This window comes from Trichosurus vulpecula, chromosome 5 (assembly GCF_011100635.1).
Source record: "Trichosurus vulpecula isolate mTriVul1 chromosome 5, mTriVul1.pri, whole genome shotgun sequence".
Lineage (NCBI taxonomy): Eukaryota > Metazoa > Chordata > Mammalia > Diprotodontia > Phalangeridae > Trichosurus > Trichosurus vulpecula.
In genome coordinates this window covers 277,951,771-277,972,149 of record NC_050577.1, presented here as the reverse complement: position 1 = coordinate 277,972,149, position 20,379 = coordinate 277,951,771, and the positions used below count along the sequence as shown (strand labels likewise).

At 41.5% G+C, this 20,379-nt stretch overlaps 1 protein-coding gene across 1 annotated transcript; it reads right to left on the bottom strand.

The window, feature by feature from the left end:
- Positions 1-241: 241 nt before the first annotated feature.
- Positions 242-2,555, bottom strand: LOC118852076 (26S proteasome non-ATPase regulatory subunit 4-like; the record flags this gene model as incomplete). The annotated part of the gene is given in 3 exon segments (XM_036761721.1): positions 242-251; positions 1,427-2,435; positions 2,438-2,555. Coding segments are annotated over 3 exon segments (1,137 nt in total), but the record flags the coding sequence as incomplete, so codon positions are not given.
- Positions 2,556-20,379: the final 17,824 nt, after the last annotated feature.

Genomic DNA, 20,379 nt, shown 5'->3' with positions numbered 1-20,379 from the left:
CTCTTCCCTTCTCACCCACCCTCCCTAAGAAGGCAAGCAATTCAACATAGGCCACACATGTATCATTATGTAAAACACTTCCGCAATACTCATGTTGTGAAAGGCTAACTACATTTCCCTCCATCCTATCCTGTCCCCCTTTATTCAATTTTCTCCCTTGACCCTGTCCCTTTTCAAAAGTGTTTGCTTTTGATTCCCTCCTCCCCTGATCTGCCCTCCCTTCTATCATCCCCCCTTTTTTATCTTCTTCCCCCTACTTTCCTGTGGGGTAAGATACCCAACTGAGTGTGTATGTTATTCCCTCCTCAGGTCAAATCCGATGAGAGCAAGATTCACTCATTCCTCCTCACCTGCCCCTTCTTCCCTTCCTACAGAACTGCTTTTTCTTGCCACTTTTATTTGAGATAATTTACCCCATTCTCTCTCTCCCTTTCTCCCTCTCTCTATATATTCCTCTCTCATCCCTTAATTTAATTTTATTTTATTTTATTTTAGATATCATCCCTTCATATTCAACTCATCCTGTGCCCTCTGTCTACATATATGTATATTCCCTTCAACTACCCTAATACTGAGAAAGGTCTCATGAGTTACACATATCATCTTTCCATGTAGGAATATAAACAAAACAGTTCAACTTTAGTAAGTCCCTTGTGATTTTTCTTGTTTACCTTTTCATGCTTCTCTTGATTCTTGTGTTTGAAAGTCAAATTTTCTATTCAGCTCTGGTCTTTTCACTGAGAAAGCTTGAAAGTCCTCTATTTTATTGAAAATCCATATTTTGCCTTGGAGCATTATACTCAGTTTTGCTGGGTAGCTGATTCTTGGCTTTAATCCTAGCTCCTGTGTTATCCTGATTGTGTTTCCATAATACTCAAATTGTTTCCTTCTGGCTGCTTGCATTATTTTCTCCTTGACCTGGGAACTCTGGAATTTGGCAACAATATTCCTAGGAGTTTTCTTTTGGGGATCTTTTTCAAGAGGTGATTGGTGGATTCTTTCAATTTCTATTTTACCCTCTGGCTCTAGAGTATCAGGACAATTTCCTTGATAATTTCTTGAAAGATTATATCTGGGTTCTTTTTTTGATCATGGCTTTCAAGTAATCCAATAATTTTAAAATTATCTCTCCTGGATCTATTCTCCAGGTCAGTGATTTTCCCAATGAGGTATTTCACCTTGTCTTCCATTTTTTCATTCCTTTGGTTCTGTTTTATAGTATCTTGATTTCTCATAAAGTCACTAGCTTCTGCTTGCTCCAATCTAATTTTTTTTAAGTTTTAAGAAAAAAAAATCACAAAACTGTATTTCAGTTTTAACTGTTATAGAAGACCATCACCTAAACACTATGTGACAACTCCCCACCATGCCCTTTTCAGCCCCATTTCAGGGAGGAGACAGAGCACTCCTTCCCCTCTGGCCTCAGTTCTTGTCCTCCTCTTTCTTTTCCTTTTTGCCATCCTTGGTAGCTTGTGAGGCTAGTGACCCCATGGCATTGCCTATGGCCTCATTATTGGGGTCCACGCCTGGCAGATTCTCCAGAACACTCTGTAGCAACTCAGGGTCTTGCATCACATCGTAATTATCTTCCTCCTTGGCAGGCTCAGAGGTATCCATGGCTGAGCTGGCATCGATGTCACCTGACTCTGCCTGAACAAACTCAGCTCCCTGCAAGAACATCTGCATGGCATACGCAATCTGCTCTTCTTCAGTCATGCTGCTTAAGTCAAGGAGTCCACTCTGACCAAACTCCTGCTGACTGATGATCATCTTTAGCAGGGAATCATCTGAATCTTTGGTTCCAGCTGTGGCAATCCCAGCCTTAGCAGCAAAGGCTGCTGCTGCCTGTCTTGCCTCCTCCTCTTGCCTCTGTTGCTGTTCTTTCATGGATACATGAAGGGCCAGGGCTAGTTCAGGATCAGCACTGGAATCCACCCCAAACTCAAAGTTGCTGGCCTCTAACCCCAACATGGCACCACCTTCTCCAGACAGGATAGGGGAGCTGATGAGGGCATCAGCCAAGCTGGGCCCAGGGGGTACCATCACCAGATGCGAGCTGGTCCCATCCTTGCCACTTAGTGTGTTCAGGAAGGCTGTCATTCTGTCTGTGTTTGCTTCCTCCTCCCCAAAGCTGATAATGTCAACATTCACTTTCTCTTTCTTTAGCCACTTTGCTAGCTTAACCAGATCCTTCTCATTGTCTTCTACTGGGCTGCCCATAAAAGCAATGACCTGCAGCTTGTGATTCTTGCCTTGTCTGTGTTTCAGATACAAATGGGCATCGTGAATGCCAGTACAGAAGGTAATCTTGCCCTTGGGTTGAACTGTGTGGAGCTTGGACAAAATTCGGCCAGTGTCAGGGGTTAGTGTAGTAAGTACCTCACAGTCATTAGCCAGTGTGATGAGTCCCACGTTGTTCTTGGTGTTGCTTCTGTCTTGGAGTGACATACTATGTTGACTGCATCCTGCTGGGCCTGTAGCTGTGCGGGCAGGAAATCCCCATTCCACATGTACTCACTGTTATCAACACACACCATAGTGCTTTCCAACATCATCTTGCCTCCTTCCTCCCTCCCCAACCGCCCAATCTAATTTTTAAGGTGGTATTTTCTTCAGTTGTTTTTTGGACCTCCTTTTCCATTTGGCTCATTCTGCCTTTCAAGGCATTTTTCTCCTCATTGGCTTTTTGGAGATCTTTTGCCATTTGGGCTATTCTTTTTTTTAAGGTGTTATTTTCTTCAGTATTTTTTTGGGTCTCCTTTAGCAAATCATTGACTTGTTTTCATGGTTTTCTTGCATCTCTCTCATTTCTCTTCCCAATTTTTCCTCTACTTCTCTTACTTGCTTTTCCAAATCCTTTTTGAGCTCTTTCGTGGCCTGAGACCAATTCATATTTTTCTTGGAGGGTTTTGATGTAGGTTCTTTGACTTTGTTGACTTCTTCTGGCTGTATGTTTTGATCTTCTTTGTCACCAAAAAAAGATTCTAGAGTCTGAGTCTGAGTCTGAGTCTGCCTTCTTTTTCACTGCTTGGCCATGTTCCCAGCCGACTAATTGGCCTTTGAGCTTTTTGTCAGGGTATGACTGCTTGTAGAGTAGAGAGTACTTTGTTCCAAGCTTGAGGGGCTTCGCTGCTGGTTTCAGAGCTACTTCTACTCCACTGTCACTGCAAGCTCTGCCACAGTAGTGCTCCTCCTTCCCTAAGAACCGCCAGCCAGGATTGCAACCCAGATCCAAGCAGGACAAAGCAAGCTCTGCACTCCTGCTCTGGTCTGCTGCTTGATTCATCCCACTGTGTGAGCCAGGGACTCTAGAAGCAGCTGACACTGGAGCTCTGGAAGCAGCTGCAGGAGCTTCCTGCTGCTGCTGCCACCACCACTGCACCACCTCTGCCACCCCCAGGGTTGGGACCAGACCACTTTATAACTCCATCTAGCAGTTTTCCCACTAACCTGCTCATGGTCTTTGGCCTTTGTGGGTTGAGAAGTCTGCTCAATGATTCATGGCCCTAAGGCCTACTCTGGGCCAACTACCAGTCTGGTCTGTCCTAGAGCAGGCCACACTGGGCTATGCTCTACTTCCAGCACTGTACGATAGACCCTTCCCAGTGACCATCCAGGCCATCCTGGGCTGGAGACCTGCTTCCCTCTGCTATTTCATGGGTTCTGCGGCTCTAGAATTTGTTCAGAGCCATTTGTACAGGTGTTTGGAGGGATTTGGGGGAGAGCTTAAGTGAGTCCCTGTTTTCCAGCCACCATCTTGGCTCTGCCTACCAGATTTCCCCCAATTACTTTTTAATCTATACTTCAAAGGTCCTTTAATGAGGGGAAAGGGGGGCATAAACATGGTACCCTCGGCTTCTCCAGGTTATATAAACTTTTATTTGGAAAAACAGGAAGAAGAAAGATGAAGAGGATAAAATGCTTGGGCAGAGCTGGGCAGGGGTAGGGGATTTGGAATGATAACATACAGTTCATTCTGCCCCTTGTGATTCCTGAAGTTCCCATTACCTTTCAAGTTGAGTGGCTCTTTCCAAAACTCAACTCAATGAATATAAAGCCATAAAGTGGGTAATATGAATGGAGAAGATCAAGACGGGGTGGTTACCCAGTTGACCTGTCTCTGCTCTAGCCCACCCCTGAGCACCAATGAGCTCATGTCTATAGTAGGATAACTAGTTGTAACTGTGATGATGAAGCAAACCTGGAACAGGACAGAGGTGAGAAATGATCAGCCTTCTCCTTAGGAATGTAGTGCCCAATTAAAACCACCACCCTGATGGAGGCTGCTGCCCTAAGTCTGGCAGATGTCCAGGCTCTTTTAAAAGTACCCCTAGGTGATGAGGAGGAGGCAGGTGATTTTGGAATGCCTCCCTTCCGTTTCTGTGAGAGGGGCTATGGCTATATGTGGGATTATTCTGCTGGAACCTTGGGCAACTCTTCTCCTTCCTCTCAAAATATGCCAAAATGTCCAGAAGTTCACTTGTTAAGCAGACAAGATGACATGAAGAACAGATTTCAGTCTGAGGGGCAAAAAAATACAGTTTCCTGAAAGCAAGTTCTCAGGTCTCTGTAATCCATCCTACAGAGATGGATGGCCAATTTTTTTCTCTCTCTCCTAACGTTACTAAAAGTAAGAATTGCAATCGGAAGGAATGAGAAGAGGTATGAATTACTTCCAAACTAACAGGGATGTGAGCCCTTAGAACAAGAGAACAGGAAAACCCGAAGGATCTCCTTGTTTGGACATCTATGGATTCCCGTCTGCCATGTGATTGTTAGTTTTATATGTTGTTGTGGCTGTTTGCAAAGTACATAAGATTCAGAGCTGTAAAGGACCTTAGGAGTCATCAAGTCCTTCCCCTTATTTTGTAATTAAGGAGATGGAGGTTAAGAGAGGTTAAATGACTTTCTCAGAGACCCACAGATAGGAAGTCAGACCCAGATTTTCCTGACTCCAACTAGAGCACTTAATCCATGGTCCAATAGCCAAGCATCATGCACCTCCAAAGTAGCTTAAAACTACCTCTCTATCCAAAGGCTAAATTTCCCTAAAGACAAGGAGGAAAATTGATTTAAAAAGAATATGAGCCTCTAGGCTAAAGGAGTTACCTTCTTGCAGAGTAGCATAGCAGTTCGACTGTCATTGCTATAAAGATGATTCTCATTTTCTATATATCTAGTCCTACTCTCTCTCCTGCACTCCAGTCTCACTTCACCACCTCTTTATTGGATAGTTCAGAACTAGATGTTCTATGGACATCTCAAATTCCACATGCCCCAAACAGAACTCATTATCTTCTCTTGCACCTCCACCCCACTCTAATTCCTTTACAATTTACCTATTTGTACCACCATGCTTCCAGTCATGCAGGTCAAAAAATAATGAATTAAATGTTCTCTGCATCGCACTTTCGAATACTCCCAGGGTGCACCAGTCAACTCCCCAATTAATGTCTTGCTAGCTAGTCTTGCTAACAATACAGTAACAGAATGATACAGTCAGATCACTCACCAGCATAAAGAAATTAAAGTCAGAAATTGCTTTGCTTAATTCTTTCCTTTCTCATCCCATCACAGCAGCTTAGGGGGAAATAGAACACATAATGTACAATAAATATATTGACTTCAAAACTTTGGGGAGCCATACTACTTTCTCTTAGGGAAGCAACTAACAGGCAATAAAATCATGGGAACTACATAAACACAAGATTCTTACTGCCATCTCTCATAACTATCTTCAATCTTGGATAGGATTCTGGAATTTCAAGATACCATGGCCTGATCAATATTACTTGCTTCTTACTCCCCATCTCTTCCCACCATCTTTGCTGCCCCATACCAACCTACCTCAGAGACTTGCAACATTTTTTAAACTCCTAACACTGCATATCACTCACCTAGTGATATCATCATGCTGCAGACTCATATATCACCTTCTGAGAAGTATAATCCAAATAATTTTCCCATTAACTCTCTTTTGGTCTCAATAATGAGAAATAAATTCTGTCTATGAACATGTTCTCTATGTCATATTATTCAAACAGGACTGTGGTTATGGCTGGCTATAGGCTTAAATAGTATAAAGTAAAAGGATTTAAAGCCAGAAAGCCCCTTACAAATCATCTATCCATCTATCCCTTTCATTTTCTAGGTAAGGGAACCAAGGCAAAGGAAATCTGGTCACAAAGTAAGAATTTAACTCATATTTTCTGACCCCAAGCACCATAGCATTTTCGTTAGTTCATATTTTTCCCCAAATGGAATATAAGCATCCATTCTTCATTTGATGACCATTTAATGTAAGCTCCTTAATGGCAGAGACCATCTTATTTTTTTTATTCATATCCCCGGTGCTTTGCACAATGCCTGGCACACAGGAAACACTTAATAAATGCTTTTTTTCATTGTTTCATTTATTCTTTCAGGACCTGCTGGGGCAAAGAATTGTGTTTGATGCTAGGGGAGGTATAATCAAGATGTGGTACCTGCCCTCATAGAATTTACATGGCCCTGAAGAGGGGGAAAGAGAACACATAATATACAATAAATATATTGACCTCAGAACTTTGGGGATCCATGTTTTCTTCAGTGTAGCCATGGCTGAAAAGATTAATCTTCTGTTATCAGCCTTCTAGTGATGAGCCTCTGCAAATTGAACTTGGACAATTGATTGATCAACAATGAAGGAAGGAAATAAGTGTATATTGAGTGCCTACTATGTGCCAGGCACTGTGACAAATGCTTTACAAATATTGTCTTATTTGATCCTCACAACAATCCTGCAGATTGCTGTTACTCTTCCCATTTTACAAATGAAGAAACTGAGGCAAATAGAGGTTAAGTGACTTGCTCAGGGTCACATAGCCAGTAAGTGTCTGAGGCCAGGTTTGAACTCAGATCTCCTTGACTCCAGGCCTGATGCTCTATCAACTGTGCCAGCTCACCACCTACATTTATCAAGCACTTACTGTGTGCCAGAAATTGTACCAGGGGAGATAAAGCACTTGTAATAAGACTCAAGGAAGAGCTCTGTACTCCTTGAACTTAAAATCTCTTAACAGTCTATGGCACATATACAAACAACTACAATGCACAACATTGCTTGATATTTGGAGAAATGCGAACAAATTCTTACATGACATTTGAAAGGGAAGAGCTCGTTGTTGTTGACTTGGAGGGGAATCAGGAAAGGATCCCTGGAAGAGGCAGCATTTGAGCCAGACACTAAAGGTGGTGCAGAAATTTGGCATATGAAGAGAGTGAGGGAGTTTATCCCAGGAATAGGAAACAAAGTGAACAAAGATATGGAACTGGAAAAGTGCTGGGCAAGAATAAGTCATTATATATAGCTAGTAAGTAACCTCTTACTGACTTGATTCTGCATTGTGGCTGGTTAGGAACCCTGCCGGGTCCTCTGCCCACTGCTATCTCTAGAATCATGCTGCTCTTCTCTCACCTCATATACAAGCTTCCCTTCAGGGAACTAGAGTCTCTTTATATCTGTCTGTTGCTCTTGAGTTCATCTCCTGCTCTCTCCAGATCTCCTTTTAAAGACTAATTCCAACAGCTATGAATCAGTCATTTATCCTCAAGCATGGTAGTACAAGGGGCCAAGGAGTACCCAGGACAAGGTGAGTTCACAACTTAGCAGGAAAGCAAAAGAGAATAATCACTTCTATATCACCTACTATGTGCCAGTCACTGTGCTAAGCATTTTACAAACATTATCTCATTTGATCTTCACAACAACCCTGCGAGGTAGGTGTTTATCATTATTCCCAACTTACAGTTGAGGAAACTGAGGCAAATGGAGTTTAAATGACTTGCCCAGGGTCACACAGTTAGTAGACGTCTGAGGCCACATTTGAACTTAGGTCTTCCTGACTCCAGGCCCAGAGCTCTGTCCACCACACCACCTAATACTAGTGCTGCTGTTAACAATGCCAGAATGAAGTCCTTGTTAATCTTACAAGGTAACCTAATCAAGAGAATCTCACAGGAGGTCAGAGTCTTATGACTCTCAACAAAATAGAGTGAATATGATATATTCCATGCAAAATAGATTTTATATATGAAGTATATACTGTATTAGCAAGAAATCATAACCCTAGAGGCTGCCTGCCGGTCTTTCTCTGTGCTTCCAGGTAAATCCTTTATTTAGTCCAGAGTATTTATTATGCAATTCCCAAATCTTCCCAAGGCAAAAGCTTCAAGGGTAGAGAAGATAGAATTCACAGTCCTTCTTGGGCAGTAAGGTCTTTTCTGAGTCCAATCTCAATTTCTCCTGCTGCATTTCAGTTCAATTTTTATCCTGTACTCTGTGCAAAGGGCAACTGAAAGAGATATTAAGCCCAATTGCTCCCTGCCTTGCAAGTTGATTTTGTAAAGAAACTAAACCATTTAAAGGTGCTAACCAATGAGGTACAAATGATACTGGCCTGAGTCCAAGGAGCTGACTTTGAATCTCTGCTGCTACTTACTTCTTGTGACCTTGTGCAAATCACTTTAATCTCTCCTGACCTCAGTTCCACCATCTGTAAAATGAGGCTGTTGGCTAAATGAGATCCAAAGTCCCTTGCAGCCCAAAATTCTTTGTTCCTAGTTCTTGTTTTATGGAGGAAGAAAGCGAGAACAAGAAAGATTAAGTAAGCATTCTGCCCAAGGCCTCACAGGTAGAAAGAGGAGACTAGATTTGACCCCAAGTCCCCTGCCTCCAAATTCCATCTCCAAGATTTCTTCCAGTTCTAAATACTGTCTATCGTCTGTCCCTACCCAGCCTCCCAACACAATACATCCTTATGTCTTCTCAGCCCAAGATTATTGTGATTATGGAAGTGAATGTTGAAAACCAAAAATAAATTAATTTTTTAAAAAATCTTGCTGATTTGATTCTTCCCCTGCCGCTGCATTGTGGCTAGTTAGGCAGATTATTAGATACTCTCGCCAGGGGTTCCTCTGCTAGAACAGATGGAGCAATACTGGCTGGGATAGAAGGATTGGTGAGTGAGCAGTGAGCTAACCTTTGTACATCTCTCAGACCACCTCCAAGCCATTGGTACGCTTGAGCTAGTGCTTTTACCGGCAATCACCACAAATGAGGGCTTGATTTACTGTTTTGTTGATTGCCTAGACTTAAGAAAGTGTTGATAATGCAGATAAACTTAAAAGTGTGTGCATACGTTTTTCCCCCCAGGGAGCCCAGTTGTTAAACATTTGCCAGCACACCTTTGTATTGCTCCATAAACCTTGCTTGAGCACAGCAGGAATGCCATAGAAGGATCTGGGAAGGTATTAATAGCCAGACTGGAGGCCTGGTGACTTTAGGTTAATAATAATGATAACTGGTATTTATTCAGGGCTTAAAGGTTTGCAAAGTGCTTTACATATATTCTGATGTTGGCTCCAACCTCAGGACCACAGTGGACAAAGGGACACCTGGATTCCATACCATACCCTGTGGCTTGAGGTCCCTGGGGATTTAGGAATTGTGGAAGGATCCTCTTGGGGCCAAAAACTTGAAGCTAAGGGTTGTTGTGAGCTTTGCCCCTCTCATTCCCTCCCTTCTCCGTTCCCAAAGCTTCTAGGGATTCAATTTGGAATAATAAGCTTGACCATGTGCTTTTCCCTACTCCCCTTCATTTTGCCTCTAGGGCTAGTTATCTGTGGTTTGGGAACAGGGAGTGAGGGGAAAGGTGAGGGGGTGACCATTGTGGGTAGGAATCAAGGTTCAACATACCAGAGAATATACTAGAACAGACCTAGGAGACTTTCTGGTCAATTCCTCCTCATTTTGCATATGAGGAAACTGAAATCGAAGGTGATTTGCCCAAGGTCACATAGATAGTAAGTAGCAGAGTTGAGGTTTCAACACAGAATTTTTGACTCCAAATTCAATTTTTTTCTCTGTGAGAATTTACAGAGTGTTATGGAAAGTGGCCTGGCTGGGCAAAGGCCAGGGGAAGAGATGGAAAAATACAACCTGAAGATACAACCTGGACTCTAGGAAATCCTTCTAAGGAGTTATTGAAGAAAGTTTTTTAGGTAAAAAAGGTACACATGCATGTTGGACGTACCCCTCTTGCTGCCTGGGAGTCAGTAAACAGCATACTTGTAAGTCCCTGCTGTGGGTGAAGAAAATGTGTTTGGTGCCCAGTATTCATTGTGTCCTAAATGGAGGCTAGGGAGAGTAATTCATTGCTGGTGAAAAGTAGTCCTCAGGCTAGACAATTCACCCCTTGAATAGAATGCCTTTTGACACAAATTACTGCTTTAATATGGAGGTCATTGTTTTTCCACTGAGGCCCAACTGCACCATCTAGTGTGAGGATGTGAATTATTCTTGGGAGGAAAATCTAAGTAACAAGGACTTACTTGGAGTCTTTCCTCTTTCAATGGAGCGCTACAGGAGCTTTGCTAAAGGCAAAACTAATAGTTACGCTACAAATTCTTTCCATGTTAAGAAAAAAAAGCAATTTTGTCTTTGTAGGCCTGTTTGCAGTTGGAGCCAAGGGACTTTTGACAAAGTCAGATTTGGATGTTCCCTGACACTAAGGGGGATGGAGGTGGCATGGAGCCATTGATACCGATATTAAGGAGGTCCCCAACTAAGGGGATGGAGGTGGCATGGAGCCAATGATACTGATATTAAGGAGGTCCCCAAATAAAGGGATGGAGGTGGCATGGAGCCATTGATACTGATATTAAGGAGGTCCCCGACTAAGTGGATGGAGGTGGCATGGAGCCATTGATACTGATATTAAGGAGGTCCCCAACTAGGGATGGAGGTGGCATGGAGCCATTGATACTGATATTAAGGAGGTCCCCAAATAAAGGGATGGAGGTGGCATGGAGCCATTGATACTGATATTAGGGAGGTCCCCAACTAAGGGGATGGAGGTGGCATGGAGCCATTGATACTGATATTAGGGAGGTCCCCAACTAAGGGGATGGAGGTGGCATGGAGCCATTGATACTGATATTAAGGAGGTCCCCGACTAAGGGGATGGAGGTGGCACGAAGCCATTGATACTGATATTAAGGAGGTCCCCAACTAAGGGGGATGGAGGTGGCATGGAGCCATTGATACTGATATTAAGGAGGCCCCCAACTAAGGGGATGGAGGTGGCATGGAGCCATTGATACTAATATTAGGGAGGTCCCCAACTAAGGGGATGGAGGTGGCATGGAGCCATTGATACTGATATTAAGGAGGCCCCCAACTAAGGGGATGGAGGCGGCATGGAGCCATTGATACCGATATTAAGGAGGTCCCCAAGAATGATTCACATGGATTACTTTGGACCCAAAAATGCAGGTACTATTACAACTAGTGATATTGAGTTTCATTCTATGCAATGACCACATATTTGGAGATTTCCTAGCCAAAGGCATGACCTACCAGAATAATGTGACTCAGTATTCATATAGACCATCTTCTGCATAGCTGCTGTGACTATTTTATTTGTAAAATAGCATCAAAGGCCTAACTCATGCTTCAGTGTAACGAGACACCCAGTCAATGAACTAACATTTATTAAGTACCTATTATGTGCCAGGCACTGTACTAAGCTCCAGGGATACAAAGAAAGGCTAAAGACAGTGCCTGAACTTGAGGAACTTATAATCTAATGGAGGAGACAACATGCAAAAAAAACCAACCTACGTGCAAACAAGTTAAATAAAGGATAAATAGGAAATAATCAACAGGCTTCCTGTAGAGGGTCATATTTTAGCTGGGACATGAAGGAAGCCAGGGAAGTGAAGAGCTTTAGGAAGATCACTTTAACAGCTTTAACACTTTAACAGGAGAGTGGACTGGAGTAGGGAGAGACTTGAGGTAAGGAGATCAACTATCAGTAGCCTGATGGACACTGCAATAATATAGATATGAGATAATGAGGGCCTACACCAGGGTGGTGACAGAGTTAGATAGGAGAAGGGAGGCATATATAAGTGATGTTACAAGAGTAGAATAGACAGGAGTCAGCCAATGACCAGAAGCAGAAGGTGAGAGGAGTGAGGAGTCAAAGATGATGCCTAGTTCATGAGCCTGAGTGACTGGGAGAACACTTTGACAGTAATGGGAAAGTTAGGGAAAAGGGAGGTTTTGAGGGGAAAGACAACAAATTCAGTTTTAAATAAGGTGGGAAAAAACCCAGTTGCCATCAGATAATCCTAAATTACTTCTTGCTCCCTTAAACACCATGAGTTAAAGTCACCCTCTGGAGAGGTAAAAATGTCTTTCCTATTCAACTGTATTGGGAATCAAGATGGGCTCTTAGCACTTATTCAACCAAGTGTCTTTGAAGAATCTAGCCTTTGTTTCCTTGATTAAATTAGGAGTCTTTCATGACCTCCTTGCCTCAAAGGAAAGCCTAGTTTACATGGATTTGAGTGACATGTTTGTGACATCAGAGGCTTTTAGACCACATAGGTTTAAGTCACATTTTTGTGATGATTTTAGGTCACGTGGGTGAGTCGCATGTGTGACTCACCTTTGACCCTGAACAAAATATATAAAACCAGAGGTTGCCTTTCTTTTTTTCAGAGCTCTCACCACAGTAGGAGCAGTGCGTGACTCTGAGCCAGCCTTGCTGAGCTTCCAGCTGAGCTCAAATGTTGATGGTTCCTTGGTAACTGTGAATTGTATTTGGTCTGTTTATAAATGTATGTTTGTAATTTGTTTGTATTTGTTCTGAAGTTCAGGGTGCTGGCTTTTTCCTGAATTAAGTGAATGATATTTGTATGTTGGATTAAAGTAAGATTGTAACCCCTTAACGCTGCTTTCCTTAGTAAAGCATGTCAAAAGAACTTGGGCTTACAACATTCAGAGTGCTGGTTGTTGTTGGTTTTACACACCCCCACAGTAGCTGCTAGCTGAATTGTTGAAACATCAACTCAGCCCAATTCCTCCCCAGACTCTTTGTCCTACTGGGTTCTTCCACTTTGTCCTTTAACTCTGACCTTGTTGTTAACAAACTCATCCTTTCCTTCTCTTTCCATCTTCTAGTGCTCATAGAAACCTGATTTTGTCTTTAAAGCAACTCTTCCCTTGCCACTCTTTCTGGGCCTGGCCTAACCTCTTACTCTTCTCTATGGCACTACCCACTGAATAATGGGAGGAATTACATACATACATACATAGATACATATGTACATACATTACACACAAACACATACACACATAAAGTCTAGGTAGCATTTGAATCTTTGCTGCTTATTGAAGTGGGAGGGTTTCGGAAGAAAAAGATGAATTTGTGAAGCTGGTTAGATGGGATTTGGATTTCTGTAATACCACTTCCATTATGAGAATGATATGAAGAAGGTGGGACCACAAATTGAGCCCAAAGAGTATCATAGGATCATAGATTTAAAGATGGACAGGAGCTTAGATACCATCCAGTCCAATATCTTCATTTTTACAGATAAGAAGACAGAGGGTATAAGAGATTGACAGGTAGCTTGCATCAAGGCTGGGATTTGTACCATGAACCTCTGACTTCAAGTAAGTCAACAAGTATAGTCAGTAAATCCAATTCTTCCCATTCTACCATATTGACTCCGAATTGACATAATGTTTGTCACCTTTTCCCTGCCTCCCTCTTCTACTTTCAGCCGTTGCTTCTTTCACCATCACTCAGAAACCTTTCCTCTTTTGAAGTTCACATCACCTGTTTATATCACCATGTCCAGATCCTTGTTGCCATTACCTACCAGCATCTAGGTCCACTCTCCTTCTTTTCTCAAAAATTCAATGTCTGTTTCATAGTCTTTTTCTCCACACAATATAGGAAAATTATAAGTATAATTGACTATGTCGATAACAAAAACAACCAGATGAATTTATCATATTGATAATAAGAACAACAAAAATCATAATTATTTCAACTGATGCAGAGGGAGATGGAGGAACAGATAGTCATATTAAGGATAAAGTAAGGCAGTGAAAGAAGTATATAGACAGTGGATTATGATTGGAGAGGGGAATTTCAGAGTTCAAGATCATAGAGGTAGAACAGTCTTAGGTGATGGTAGGGTCTAAGGTATCCCTGTGGGTAGTTGAGGTAGAGTGGAGATGGATTGTCATACCAGTAAGGGTTGAAGGACTGAAGGGCCAGAATATTCAAAGGTTATCAACATGAATACTGACTGAATTCACCACAAATATTAGTATGTTGTCTTATGGTTGTCATTATCTTTAACGATTTTTTCTATGATTTGTTCTTTTACTCATTCATTTTTTAAGGATTATATTATTTAGTTCCCGATTAAATTTTTATTTATGCTTCAAAGGTCTTTTACTGAATGTAATTTTCTTACGTTATGGTCAGAAAAAGGTACATTCAATATGTCAGCTTGTCTGCATTTGTTTGTGAGGTTTTTTGAACTAGTATATGATCAGTTTTTGTGAAAGTGTGACACACAGCTGAGAAATAAGAATACTCCTTTGTTTTGCCTTTTAATTTTTCCAAAGGTCTATTATTTCTAACTTTTCTAAAATTCTATTCATCTTTTTAACTTCTTTCTTGTTTATTTTAATGTCATATTTATCTAGGTCTGAAAGGAGTAAATTCATGCCCTCGACTAGTTTTATTTTCTTTTTCATCCTATAATTCATTTAATTTTTTGAAAGAAGTTGGATGCTATGCCATTTGGTGCACATCTGTTTAGTATTGATATTAATTCATTCTTTTTATGAAAATGTTTTTTTTAAATCCCTGTTTATCTCTTTTAATAGATCTATTTTTGCTTTATCTGAGATCAGGATCACTACCCTTGCATTTTTTTAACTTGAGCTGAAACATAATAGATAACAGCCCTTTCTTTTAGTAATAACCCTTTATTTCGACTCTTTCTGTTTCAAATGTGTTTTTGTAAATAATAGATTATTAGATTCTGGTTTCTAATCTGTTCTGCTATCCTCTTCTATTTTATGGATGACTTCATCCACTCACAATTAGGATTGTTAACTATATATTTCCATCTATCCTATTTGTTATATTTAATCTTCCCTTTCTCACCCTGTCCCCTCCTTAAAATTCTGTTTTGCTTCTGATCACTGCTTCTCTTAATCTACTCTCCATCATATTTCCCTCACTGTTTCTCTTAACCCCTCTTCCTACTACCTCTCTACTGAGTAAGATGAGTTCCATTACCCAACTGTGTGTATATGTTTATCCTTTCCTCCTTGAATCAATTCATATAGGAGTGAATGTTTCAGGTTCTAACCCCTGTCCACTTCTCCCTCCATTGTATAAACTTTTCCTCACATGCCATGTTTATATGAGGTAATTTTCCCTATTCTTCCTCTCTCTTCTACTTCTCCCAGTGCATTCCTCTTCCCCACCCTTCCATTCTTTTGAGATCATTGGAACTGAACATAATAAAATCATATCCAACCCCTCTGTCTAATTAGATTCTCTTTAAGAGCCTTACTGATTATAATTTTCTGAAAGGTTACATGTATCTTCTCCCCACGTGAGAATGCAAACAGTTTAATCTTGTTTAGTCTTTGATTTCTCTCTCCTGTTTACCTTTTTATGCTTCTCTTGAGTCCTGGGTCTGAATGTCAATTTTCCTGTTTAGCTCTGAACTTTTCATCAAGGTTTTTGGAAGCCTTCTATTTCATTAAATATCCATTTTCCTTCTGTAGTATTATATTCAGTTTTTCTGGATAGATTACTCTTGGCAGTAATCTCAGATACTTTGCCTTCCAGAATATCACATTCCAAGCCCTCTATTTCTTTAAAGCGGTAGCTACTAAATCTTGTGTGATCCTGATTATGGTTCCTGAGTATTTAAATTGTCTCTGGCTGCTGGCAGTATTTTTTCCTTGATGTGAGAGTTCTGGATTTTGGCTACAATATTCCTGGGAGTTTTCAGTTTAGGGTTTCTTTCAGGAGATGTCTGGTGAATTCTTTCCATTTCTATTTTGTCCTTTGGTTCTAAGATATCTGGGAAGTTTTCCTTTATAATTTCTTGAAATGTGATGTTTAGGTTCTTTTTTGCTGTTGTTCATGGTTTTCAGGTAGCCCAATAATTCTTAAATTATCTCTCCTCCATCTATTTTCCAAGTCAGTTGTTTTTCCTAATGAAATAGTTCACATTTTCTTCTATCTTTCATTCTTTTGACTTTATTATCTCCTGATGTTTCATAGAGTCATTAAATTCAATTTGACCAGCTCTAGTTTTTAGAGCCATTTTCTTCAGTTATGTGTCATATCTCTTTTTCCAAGCTGTTCCCTTTTCACAATTTTCTTGCATAATTCCCATTTCCTTTCTAATTTTTCTTGTCACACATTTATTTGGTTTTTTAATTATTTTTAGTTTAAAAAAAACTCTTCCAAAAATTCTTATTGGGCTTGTGTCCAATCTACATTTTTTGGAAGTTTTACTTGTAGGTGTTATTTTCTTTTGTTTTTGAGCCTTGAACTTCTTTGTCATCAAGTTTTTTGTTTGCTAATTCTTCCCTCCTATTTCTTGACTTTGCACTTTGTTAGTGTTGGGCTCGATGCACTTAGAATGGGGGCGTGGGGGGGATGTCTGACCTGAGCTTCTATCTTTTTATGTCCTTCTGCTCTTTTCACAGTGAGGCCTGGCAGTCTGCAAGTTTACAGCACCCATTCCAATATCTATACACCTCTCTGCCTATCTTCCTAGGCTGTCTGAGGCTGAAAAAAATCACTCTCAAGTTTTCCTTGATTTTCCTTATCCAAATTCATCATAGCACATTTTTCCAGCTGTCAGGGAGGAGGTGTGTTGTGCAAGCTAAGAAAAAATACTATCACTCTACCATCTTGACTCTGCCTCCAGAACCTATCATTCTCGGAGCTTTAAAATTGTTTTCTCTATTTTTGCATCCAAGAGGACTTCTTCTTGGTCTAGGTCCCAATTGCATTAAAACTTCTCCATTAGAAATGACTAGGAAACATCTTGGGAAACTTTGATAACGATGGTTTTCACTTCTGTATGTGCAGAGGCTTTTGTCTAGGAGGCCTCTAACATGTTGGAGGACGGTGATGTCCTATGGGGGATTTGTAGGAGAATCATGTTGTTGTCCAGTCATTTCAGTCACATCTGACTCTGTAACTCCATTTGGGGTTTTCTTGGCAAAAATACTGGAGTGGTTTGCCATTTCCTTCTGCAGCTCATTTTACAGATGAAGAAACTGAGGCAAACAGGGTTAAGTGACTCGCCCAGGGTCACATAGGTAGTAAGTGTCTGAGGCCAGATATGAACTCCAGAAGATGAGTCTTCCTGACTCCAGGGCTGGCGCTCTATCCGCTGTACCACCATAGGATGATAGAATTAGAGATAGAAGTGACCTCAAAAATCATCTAACCCAATTTCTTCATTTTACAGATCAGGAAACTGAAGCATAAAGAGGTTAAGTGATTTGCCCATGATCATACAGTTATTAAGTGTCAGTTAAGATTTTCACTTGGGTCTTCTGTCTCCCAGTCCAATGTACTATCCACAACACCATAGTTGCACAGGATAAGTAGGCAGGTATAGACTGTGATACATATTTTTGTGGTCAGTACCCATCTTGATAAAATCACAGATCCAACTTAAGGGTTGTCCTTGCTTCCTCAATTCTATCTCACTCCCCCGTATCTAATCCATTGCTAAAGTCTGTCTGTTTTACTTTTGCATCATCTCTCAAAATCCCTTCTTTCCTCTTGACACTCACATCACTCTAGAGTAGGACCTCATCACCTTGCAATTGGACTTTGCCATAGCCTGCTGGTGGGTCTGCCTGCCTCAAAGTTCTCCCTACTCAAATCCATTGATCTTCCTAAAACTTAGGTCTGACTGTGTCACCCCTGTACTCAGTAAACTCCAGTGGCTCCCTATCACCTCCAGGTTCAAATATAAAATCCTATATTTGGTGTTCAAAGTCCTTTATAACCTTCCTTCACAACCTTTCCAGTCTTCTTATATCTTACACTCCCCTGCTCCATATTCTCTGCGATCCAGCAACACTGCCCTCCTTGCTATTCCTCCAACATGGCACTCCATCTTTGGCATTTTTACTGGCTATCCCCCAGGCCAGTAACGCTCTTACTCCTCATATTTGCCTCCTGGCCTTCCTGGCTTCCTTCAAGTCTTCGCAAAAATTCCAACTTCTAAGAGAAGCTTTTCCTGATTCCTCTTAATTCTAGTGCCTTCTCTCCGTTGGCTATTTCATATTTATTCTGCATGTGTTTTGTTGGTACGTAGTTCTTGGCATATTGTCTTCTATTAGGCCGTGAGTTCCTTGAGAGCAGGGACTATCTTTTCCCTTCCTTGTAACTTCCGTACTTAGCACACCGCCTGGCCCATCGCAGATGCTTAATAATAACAATAACAATAAAGCAAATGCTTATTGATGGATGATTGTTCATTTCATCCTCTGTTTTACTCCTCAGTTCCACATGGAAGAGTTATCAAGTGTTCTCTCTTGCATTAGGCATCCAAGAAGTGAACAAGATTGGGCATGGTTCAACCAAGGGGGCTACAGGCTGGCGTGGGGTAGGTGTTGAAATGAATCACCTTTCCCACTCAGAGATGAGAGGATGACAATAAACTAGAATTAGAGGACCTGGTCTCAAATACCAACTCTGGTCCCTCCTCGGCAGGTATGCATGGTCTTTTGATGCTGTGAACTGGATTCTAAAATAGATGTGATAGAATTGTTGGAAGTGTGGCCGGAGGGGAGGTCAGGCCTCCTTTAATTTGTTTGGTTTAGTCCAATATGGGCTCTTCTGGTCCAATTAAGGTTCACCCCATAGGCTTTTGTAGGGGTCATGCCCCTCCTCCCCTGTAGTTGCCTTTGTTGCAATGGGTTATTTATCATAAAATAAGAGCCATTTAGTTATTGGTTTTTAATGAACATTTTTTATTTGTCTTATTTGGTTTGTCATGGAATATCCCAGGTAAGATAAACATTCAACAAAGGTTACATCATAGAGTGGAAATTAATACACAAACAAATCCAACAAAGGTGTCTTTTTAGTTTTTATTTTTGCAAGAAAATTGGTCTACTTTTGAACTGTGGAGGGAGGGAGTAGGGAGAGGGAATGGAGAAAGGGCAGAGACAAGACAAGAACTATCCATGGAGAGGGTTTTGTGTGTGTTTGAGGCTCCTAATCTAGGACACTTAAAATTGGCATTGTCAAATATCTTTAGAAGTTTATTTTACAAAATAGTGCAGAGTCCTTGGTCCCGGCTCTTCTTGAGATTGCCTTGCCTCCCTCTCTACCCCCAGGGCCGACAACTTTTACTCTCTAGTTAACCCAAAAAAAAGTCATTGGAAAGCAAGGAGCACCTGATGGTGGTGGGGAGGAGAAAGGCCAAGGAGAGATGATGGGGTTTGATTCACAAACCCGGCTGGGGAAAACAGGAGTGGAGAGGCAGGAACTCCTACCCCTTACCAAAGTCTGTCTCATGCAGCTTTTCCATTTGTATCTCAAGTATCTACTGCCCCTGGCTTCTTTCCTGCCTCCACCCTTGCCCTTCTCTGGGAGGTTTCCCTGATGTCTCCTACCCAGTGGTCAGTGGCCCACACATGGTTCTCACCCCCAAAGCACAGGCTGCACCTGCCACTCCTTTCCAGCTAAACCTTCCCCAGGAGGAAAACCCAGAATTTGGGGGTTCCATACTATCATCCTCAAAAACAGGGCTCTCCCCAAATCCCAGTTAAATGTGTGTTTCTGCTACTGAGTTCTGTTTGGCTCCAAGGTTGACAAGAAGAAACAGGCTTCGTTTCAGTGTGAGGTAGCTTAAACAAGGGAAGCATGAGGCTGGTATGGCCTCAGTTTCCTTCATCTTGGTTGAAAAACAAAAACCTACCACACAAGAGGGGGGCAGGTCTTAGGTTAGAAAGACTGTTGGCCATCCCTCCAGAGAGAGGGATTGAAGGAACATAATCAAAAGAACAAAGCTCAGATCAACTTGTACTTTCCAACAAGGTTTTTTTATATCAATTGATGTTTTAAAAAATACAGAGGTGTTTGACACAGAATAGCACCATTGTGTATGATAACACACAACTCCTGCATCTGTCCGGCACCTGAAGGGTTCATGCTTAGTCTGGGGGCAGCCACTTGGGGGGCTTTAGCTCACACCAGTTAGTTTCCCGCCTCTGCCTTGACCAAAAGGTCTTACAGGAAGACAATAAATAAATAGATCACCGAGGTTTTACTTTGAGGTCTGCCCAGTTCTGGCCTCTTGGAATAGGAGGGGGGGAAATGTCCAAAATGTAAGCATGTGGACGAATGGGCATCCGTTGGGGTCAGCCATTCAGTGCAGAAGTCCTAGAGTGACTGGAGATTGTAAAGTACTCAGGTCCTTCGGGTTTGGTACATATTGTGTTGGATTGTTTCTGGGTTTGGGTTT